The sequence below is a fragment of the Euphorbia lathyris genome, chromosome 2, assembly GCF_963576675.1.
Source record: "Euphorbia lathyris chromosome 2, ddEupLath1.1, whole genome shotgun sequence".
NCBI classification, from domain to species: Eukaryota; Viridiplantae; Streptophyta; class Magnoliopsida; order Malpighiales; family Euphorbiaceae; genus Euphorbia; species Euphorbia lathyris.
Genome location: NC_088911.1, coordinates 120,011,052 through 120,020,950, shown reverse-complemented (window position 1 = coordinate 120,020,950; position 9,899 = coordinate 120,011,052). Strand labels below are relative to the sequence as shown.

Sequence of the window (9,899 nt, the reverse complement as noted above, 5' to 3'; positions counted from 1 at the left end):
GCTGCTGCTTTAATAACGAGTTCGACGAGTTCTTCAATGGAATCCGTGAGGTTCGAGTGAGAAAGAGCATGAGGAAAGAGTGGATTTTCTCTGTGGTTACTTGCATTTGGTTCATATGGTTCATTCGCAATCGAGCTATTTTTGACAACGACCTCCCTTCAATCCAAACTTTGAGATACCGACTGCTGTATTTTATCAGGGAACGTACTGGTATTGCTGTTGTTCGTGTCCGACCACCGCCTGAGCCGGATTACGCGATTGTCATATGACTTGTGCCTCTGATGGGCTGGCTCAAGGTAAACACAGATGGTGCAGCGAGCCCTTCTGGTAACACTGGGGCGGGAGGAATTTCACGGAATAGCAGATGCTTCGCTGTAGGGAGCTTTGTGATACCGATTCAAGACTCGCCTGCACACATAGCTGAGCTTAAAGCGATAATATTTGCAGTTAATGCTGCGTGGGAGAGAAACTGGAGAAATATATGAATATAATCTGATTCTAGCTATGCGGTTCATCTACTTAGCAACAAACTGAATGAAGTTCCTTGGAAAATCAAACGTGAATGGTGCACCTATTTAGCAAGACTATCTGAGATGAATTGGCGAGTTACACACATCTTTAGAGAAGGAAACCAGGCAGCTGATCGGCTAGCAGGTTTTGGGCAATTGGCAGTCTCTAATCACTGGTGGCACTTGGCACCTCATTTTTGTCAAGCGTTTCTGTTTGATGATCTGTGTAATGTAGCTCATATTCGTTTTCTTTAATTTCTTTTATTTTTCTCCCTCCTATGTACTATTTTTATTTTTTTAAAATAAATTTCGGGTTGTTGGCTATGGCGGGGGTGCCAACCTAGTTGGGATGTCCGGCCTGCCTTCGCGTCCCCACCTTCATTCAAAAAAATATTACAAAATTAAATTTAATTAAATCAAAATAATCAACTTAATACATTTTTCAAATTCTAAAACACTTTATAATTCTCAAAATAATGGTAAACTTGAAAAAATAGAAAATAAATTTTGATGAAAAAACAAGAATGTAAGGAGTATTGAGTTTTTATTATTGGTAAATTCAACCTAAAATTTTAAGTTAAGTATTTTGATTTACTAAAATAAAATAAGTATTGTTGTTAGTTATCTGTTGTTTTTAATTGTTTGATATTAACTCATTAATAATAAATGTTTGCTAAATAGTGATCAATTGTTGTTGTTAAGATAATAGAATGTCTAAATTAAGTATGTTTTAAATTACTCAAGAAGTGTTTTCTATTGGAAGGTGGTGACCGGAAAATTATTAACGAATGATTTGTTGTAGTTGTGCAGAATTCAAATGGTTACTCGCTGCATTTTATGCCAAAATTTAGAGACGACTTCTCATTTGCTAGTCTTTGCCCAAATTATATAGGGTGAAATTGAGGGAGCATTTGGTGCTCCCATTAATACATCTTCTAACCTTTTGCTTTTTCTTTCTTGCTTTTTCTTTCTTGCACTTATAATCTATCCATTTAATTTGTTAGGTCTAGTCCAACCTTTGAACTAACTTCCACGAAAGCTTATTGACCTATGTTGGAGTGAGTCTCATAGGTATAGTTCGATGCTAAAGTGAGTGACCAATAATAATAAAGAAAGTGAAATATCACAATAATGAAGAAATATAAAGAATATATTACTTATTTGATGTAAAACTAGCAGCTGTCTACAGTGACAAAAATTATATAAGCTTATGTTGAATCATATTAAACCTTTTCGCATTCAACATTTCTCAACTATAAGTCGCCAAGGTTACATTTCATTAGTGTTTGAATCTTAAAACGAAACACATTTTCCTCATCAAGTTTCAAATTTATTTTTCACGAGGTCGTTCAAGGTTTGAGTCTGAATGCATAACACGCGGCACTCTAAAATTGATTAAATAAGAAAGGTAAAATGTTACTTAATAAACAATTTAAATATATTTGTATTGTTCTTTTCGAAAAATACAAATTTATTTTTAGGAAGATTGTTCAAGGTTACAGAGAGGTTGAGCCTAAATGCATACCATGTGACATTTCAAAATTGATTAAATAAGGAAGGTAAAATTTTACTGAATAAAAAATTTAAATATATGAGAGTGAGTGTTATTATAAAAGCATGTCGTTCTTTTTGAAAAATACAAATTTATTTTCAACGAGACCGTTCAAGGTTACAGAAAAGTAAGTTCGAATGGATACCACGTGGAACTTCAAAACTGATTAGATAAGAAAGGTAAAAAATTTACTTAATCAATTTTTTAAATATAATAATTTATTATTATTTGATTGGTTGTTTAATTATTATATTGATCTTTCCAAACATCAATTATATTTCAAATATTTACTGTTTTATTATTATAATTATAAAAAAAACATGTTAAACTAATAATAATTGAATCTACCATATATATATACAGGTTAATCATAAAAAAAATATCTACTATTCATAGCTATAAACAATCTGATAAAATGCGTGAAAATGTTTCAATTTATTGATAAATTTATTTGAAAGATTTGATATGACAGTCATATAACAAGTAAATAAGACTATTCAAATTTTATGTTAGTTAGAGATAAAATTGATCTTGCTTGAAAATATTAGGAGTATTGTTTTATAATTTTATATGTTAAGATAAATTTACACTTTCTAAATGATGGGGACAAATTTGGACTTTATCCATATTATAAATGTTTAATTCCATATCGATGGTAACTATTTAGATTAATTTCAAAAAGATTACTAAACTCAATTTGTTTTAATAAATTCACTGAATTTTTTATTTTATTTTAATAAAGTCATACTGCCCATTTTAGATAGAAAAAATCATATGAATAATAACATTACAAACATGATGAAAATGATTAATGTTTACGTATGACATAGAAACCACGTGACAAAAAAATATTTCTTATTTACTTGATTCAGCTGCTTGAAACTGTCACATAGTAGATGAAAAAATATATTTATTTATTTATTTTAGTTGTCATGTGGTATACACGTGATTGTCATGTGACAATCATGTTATATATGACAAAGTTGTTTTCAATGTGGTTGTCACTAGGGATGGACTGACGCTATGGCTAGAGGGGTCTTGCCCCTCTCTCCCCCTCGCCATTCTAAAAATATATTTTACTATGGTGGGTGAAATATTTTGGCTCCCTCTAGATCCCTAGCTTAGCCAATAACCCCTTTAAAATGTTGGCCTCTTCTATAACTTTATCTTGCGTCCATCCCTAGTTGTCATGTCACTATTCCATTGAGTTTTTTTTATTTAAATTGGTTGGAATGACTTTACTGAGAAAAAAAAAATAAAGTTGAATAAATCTATTGAAATAAAATGAAGTTCATTGATATATTTGTAACATACCTTAAACATATGTGACTATTGGTGCAATTTACCTTTGTTATAAATTATTATACTATTAAACTAAATGATGTAATAATTTGATAAATTTTAAATATCAATTAATGAATTTAATTATACTTCATGTCCTTTTATTATTATCATTAAAGAAAACAATAAATTTACCATACTCGAGATAAAATTGATTAATTAAAACTAAATTAATATTATTCTAGAAAAAACTCAAAAAGGTGGTTTCTCACTGCGTTTTATGCCAAAATATAGAGATGGCTTCTCATTTGCAAGTCTTTACCCAAGCTATATGGGGTGAAATTGGGGGAGCATTTGAGGCTCCTATTAATACATCTTCTAACATTTTGCTTTTTCTTTCTTGTGCTGCTAATGTATCCATGAGCTCGCAACTCTTTAATTTGCTAGGTTTAGTCCAACCTTCAAACTAACTTCCACGAAAGCTTGTTGACCTGCGTTAGAGTGAGCCCTATGGGTATCTTCTGATGCTAAAATGAGTGACTAATAACAATGAAAAAAGTGGAATATCATACTAATGAAGAAATATAAAGAATATATTACTTAATTGTACGATGATAGACATGTTACTACCTATGGGTTGGACGGTGGGGTGGTTCATACCATGTTGAATCATGTGTGTTTCTCTTTGTCATTGGATCTCCTAGAGTTGGATGGACCTTAAAAACTGAATTGGATCTCTGCTCAGACTTGGTCTGAATTAGATGTCCCCCATGACTCTTATTTCGAACATTAATATGAGAAGGCAGTATGAGTTATGTCTTTTACACTAATCTAAAAATTTAATTGTTGTTGATTGAGGTCTCTATAATCGTTCGATGTAAAACTAGCAGCCATTTATAGTGATAAAAGGTATACCTTTTCGAATTCAGCATTTCTTGACTATAAGGCACCAAGCTTACATTTTATTGGTGTTTGAGTCCTAAGATGAAATAACATTTTCCTCACCAAGTTACATTCGCTTCATAGATTTTGTTTCTTTTGATATTTTACTTGTTTTCATCATATTTGATTTAAGTTCACTTAACCAATCATCTCTGTTTAAAGCTTTTAGACTTCATTCTACACATACGGATTTCGAATTCATTTGTTGCCTTTTTCTGAGAAGTTCTTTGAAATTTGGATGTAGCATCGGGCCAGATAAGACCTATCGCCTTGTCCCAACTGGTTGTCATGTACCAATATTGTTGGCGAGAAGGACACATGCTCACTATTGCCCTAGTAAAAATACTTCTTACTATTACGAAGAACACCAACTCTTGCCATTTACAATAGAAGACACATACCTTCCCCTTCCTTTTGAAACCGACATGTGGCCGATCGGCCACCACCCCACATATACCAAAAGATGTGTTTTTCAAGTGTATGAACATGTTTTTAATGATTCAGGTTATCTTGATTGTTTTATTTATATATATTAATTACAAATAACCTGTGAAAGTCTTAAAGACGAGTTGATTGACCAGACACACCTCATGACCGATCAACACGTATTAAATCATATATATGTTTGTGTATTCAATTCTAATTTTACATATATGATGCGTTTAATCAATTTGTATTTCAGACATATATTTTTGTGTATGAATGCTAGATTACTCGTGCATTGCATATAATTAATTCACTGCGGAAGGTTTGACTCCTTTAATTTTTCAGGTCACTAGAAGTCTGTTGCAATCCACGACCTTTTCCCGGGCAACACATAAATTATGTACGGCTCTTTAAGAATTATGTTTAACTTTAGGGTAATTAATTTATTAGTCCTTATATTTTGACAAAACACAGTTTAGTCCCTGTATTTTCAAAAACACATGGTAAGGTCTCTAACCTTTTTCTCAGTGAACTGTTTAATCCTTCCATCTGTTTGTTAGATTTTTTACCATTTATGACTTCGGAAATGACTAAATTACCCTTTACTATTTACCGTCAGAAGAGGAAATCCAATTTAAAAGAAGAAGCTATTTGTATGAAGAACAAGAAAAAGACAGACTCAATGCTTACGAATTTGAACGATTAAGAAGAAAATCAAGAAGAAGAACACTCAAAGTTGATTTCAGATGCATTAGAGTTTAAAGGAAAGGAAAATAAAGGAAAAGAAGAACACAAATCCAAATTGACTAACAGAATCTTCATGAGAGTCTAACGTCATAGACTAAACAGTTCACCGAGAAAAGCGTTAGGGACTTTACCGTATGTTTTTGAAAATACAGGAACTAAACAGTGTGTTTTGTCAAAATATTCTAGACCGCAATACCAATTTGAGGATTATATTATGTGTTTCTTGAAAGATTTAATAATATTAAATGATGATAAAACTATTGATAAGATTGATTGTGTATTATGTTAAGACTTGCTAGTAGCCTAAACTTACCAATTCCCTCGTGCCGGTCACGATACGTGGCGTAACAAACTCATAAAAATCCAATAAATTAGTAGAATTCTCTCGTATCATATGTATAGAGTTATGTAACTCGTGATTGAGTAAAAGTTCACAGAATCAGAGGCTTGAACCACATGATCCATCCGTTGAACGAATTACAACTGTAACGCTTTCTTTACAAGAATAGGGAACCCAGGAAGCAATAAATTAGCCCCCATCACCACGCACAGCCCTTTACATGTTGCCCCAAAAACAGCACCCTAGGACCTGCTTCTATCATTGTTTACTTTCTTTGTGAGCATAATATTCGGCCTTGCCTAGGATTCAAAATTCCACAATTCCTTCAATTTTATAAAAAAAAAATTAAGCATTTTGTTACCTTATTAACTAAATCACCAAATTAGCAGATTTTGAGAGAATTCCAGGTCACAAAAACTATACCTAGCTATCATCATCATCAAATCAAGGAATGAAGACTCCATAATAGTAGCGTGTTTTGCATGCTTTGGGTTATCTTGGACTTCACAATATTCCAAACTATACCTTGTCCAGATAAATCACTGCTAAAGCTGAATCGATACCATAATTAGAAACTAGTTTCGAGCAGTTAAATATAGCATCTGCTATCATTCACTCACTCAAAATAAACACAACACATAGAGAGACATTGTCCAATGCATAAAAAAATCAGACTGTTGCAACATCCTTGACTGATTCACGCCACGCATACTCCCTAGCTCCATCTTTGTCCACGATTTTGATCACAAAGTTCGGAGGCGCCACAACCAACCTAGTTCTGATCTCCAGTATGCACTTATCAACCAAATCAATTGCTTCTTCTACTGACATGCCACTATGGTAGTGTTTGTCCATCATGGCGAGAGAGAAATAGGACCCGTAGCCGAATGCTCCCTTATCAACCTTGTGAAGGGTAGCAATATAGTCGATGTAGTACAGAGAGGGGCCTGTCTCTTTGTCGTAACCAGCCATAAGGATATTCACAGAGTATGGGTTCTGAAAAACCACATGTTGCATTCAGATAGGTGCATATTAATGTCAGAAAACTATAGCGCTGAAGCTTCAGCAGAAGTAATAAAATGAAACACCAAATCCAATATTCAGTAAGAACACAGATGCTTTAAACAACAGAAACTGAAGATAATGCAAATGTAATAATGTAGCATGTTCTTTCACTCTCTTATTGGCACCTATGCACATAAATTTTTAAGAAACCAGCATGCGCATTCAGATAGGTGCATATTAATGTCAGCAAACTATAGCGCTGAAGCTTCAGCAGAAGTCATAAAATGAAACACGAATCCAATATTCAGTAAGAACACAGATGCTTAAACAACAAACTGAAGATATGTAACATGTTCTTTCACTCTCTTATTGGTACCTATGCACATAAATTTTTAAGAAACCAGCAGCCATTTGACATGCCAAGTCCAAATCTAACCTGAGACATACCTCAAATTTAGTCCACACGATTAATGGTTCTAAAGAAGCTTGATACAGCAATAATCTCATTATTCGTATAATAGACACAACTCTTTATGTCTCTCATGGCTTCTCAAGCCATAGTAATCTCATACAACTGTAAATATCTTTGTAAGAAGAAAATGGAAAAGGCAAGTGGAGGCCAAAGTAAAGCCCCCCAAACAAATCAAAATTTTCTTATCAATCACAAGTAGCAAAATAATACAAACAATGAGGATTCTGTTGCCTATCATTGTAAGGAGGCCAAAGTAAACTAGCTTATCTGGCGAGGACACATCCCCTGGGTCTACAAAAGATTAATCCTTCTAGATAAGACAATCCTTAGGAACAAAGAGGATCCCCATTTACCTTAGATCCTATACTGGTAATTCAAAGTTAATTGCCACAATAATACAATATAAGCAAAAATTATGACAAAATTGTCTAAAATAAACATTTTCCGGATTCAACTGTAAAACACCTTGGGTAATTTTTAGAATTTTCTCTTCAAACAAGCACAACCGCTAACATTGAACAATCAATATCCTTCTCCAGATTACCCATTATACACCTACTCCACCACTTCCCAAGACCAAGTGCTCTTTATCTCACAATTTGAGGGACATTCAATATTCACGATACAAAAAGTACCAAATGGCCAACATTAACCAGTTAGTATTCCAACCTTGTCCACAACTGTTTGTTTTTTAATTTTAATGGCATATGTATGATGCAATAATGCTTGCTGGTAATGCACAACATCAATGGTAAACTCGAGGCATTTGAAGAGATTCAAGAAAGTACAGACACTGTACTAAATGCGATATTACAGAAACCCAATTGCAGGATCATATCATATTTACCTTGGTGTAACTTGACTGAAAACCAAAGTTGTTGCTGGATTGCTTTAAAGTTGCACAATGGCAATCTATATGGAAGGATATATGAAAATAGACTTTCTAAAGTTGCAGACTGACATATTTGGGCTTCTTAATGTATTCTCAAAGCATACTGAAGGCCACATTGTACCACTCACGCTTGACCAGATTATTATGGCTCGCCTTACTTCTTCAAGTCACTCTTTAAGCATTTATGCACTTGACAAGAACTTACAACTTATTACAAACTTAATGGGAATGACAGAACATGGAAGCAAATGAACCAAAGGAATATATCTCCTCCCACAAATGAGCAAAAAGGGTATAAAAAGGGATGGACAAGCATATTGACCACATAGAGCATATTGTAATCCGACCTTCAATGGAGATGCTAACCAAAATTACTTCATATCTTGAGAAAAACATTTAAAAGAAATCAAACACGAAGTATCAGCTATCCAAGTATCAGTTATTGACGCCAATAACACTAATTGGCATTTTGCATCAAGAAGTGAATGAAGCTACTGCAGACCCTCCTTTTAATTAGCAAAAACAAAAACATGAGAAGAAATTTCCCCCCAATCAAAGGATGCAAAAAACGAAACCCTAAATCCTCAAATCTTGGTAAAAATGCATCCAAAATTACCTTTCTCAAAGCAGTGGCGAGCTCCCCCCGAGTAAAGTTTGCAGCTGCTGCAGTGGTTAAAGCAATTCCATTGCGAAACTGATACAGCGCCACGTTCTTCTGTATGTACTCAGTAAATTGAACTCTGCACCAAAATCGAAAAATCTCAAATCACTGTCCATGTCCATCGGTGTTTTCTATATTAATGTGATGTGAGTGCAGAAATGTAAGGAAGGTGAAAAATACCTGTCGCCGGGCTCGCCGCTAGCGGCGACGAGCTTGTGGGAATCAAGGACCATGATCTTGTCCTCATTGGATTTGTGAACGAGGATACTGTGCACGGCCGATGTATCTGCCACTACTATAGCGAAACCGTTGCCTACTAATCCAAATACGCACTCCATTGTTGTTGATCTCTCAAATCCTCTGTTTCTATGATTTTAATCGATTTGCTGGGTATTTGGTTTTGGTTAGGGAAGAGGGCAGTGTTCTGACTCCTGACTTCCTTCTTGTGCAACAAGTCTGGGAATTTTTAGATTTGGTGAAGGGCGGTTTGGTCATTTAATCTTCATTCGGCAGTGTTTGGGTATCTAGGGGTGTTCATCTGTGGATTCGGTCCGAAACCCGAATCGAAATAAAAAAACCGAATAGTTTTTAAATCTAATCAAATAATAATAAATAACCGAACCGATCGAATTATTTTGGTTGATTCAGTTCAGTTATTCGGTAATCTTATATTAAAAAATTTCATTAACAATTATTTCTATATAATCCCTCAAAAAAAACAATTATTTTTATATAAGGTTAATATTGCACTATTAATGATATTGTTTGGTATTTATTTATATATACAACCGTTTTTTTTATTTTTCTTTTTGGATCCTCATGTTGTATCAAAAAAAAATTGTTATATTATATTATATAATTAAAATATAAATATATATAAAGGCCTTTTGTTTGTTTTTCTTTTCCTTTCCTACCAAAAAAAATATAATTAAAATATAAATTATAATAAATTAAGGGTGTTGTTAAACCCAGCCCCAAATGTTGTCATAGTGAAGAATTTTTATGAAGATGGAGAATTTTGAGATCTATCTTCTCTCTCTCAGATCTATTTCTCTCTTTTATATCTTTTTTC

The 9,899-nt window shown here is 33.5% G+C and overlaps 1 protein-coding gene across 1 annotated transcript; it reads right to left on the bottom strand.

The window, feature by feature from the left end:
• Positions 1-6,336: 6,336 nt before the first annotated feature.
• On the bottom strand, positions 6,337-9,277 carry LOC136219708 (proteasome subunit beta type-2-A). The gene is made up of 3 exons (XM_066007201.1): positions 9,008-9,277; positions 8,783-8,906; positions 6,337-6,793 (listed from the first exon to the last, which is right to left on the bottom strand). The coding sequence occupies exons 1-3, from the start codon at positions 9,163-9,165 to the stop codon at positions 6,467-6,469; spliced, it is 609 nt and encodes a 202-aa protein (XP_065863273.1). The 5' UTR covers positions 9,166-9,277; the 3' UTR covers positions 6,337-6,466.
• Positions 9,278-9,899: the final 622 nt, after the last annotated feature.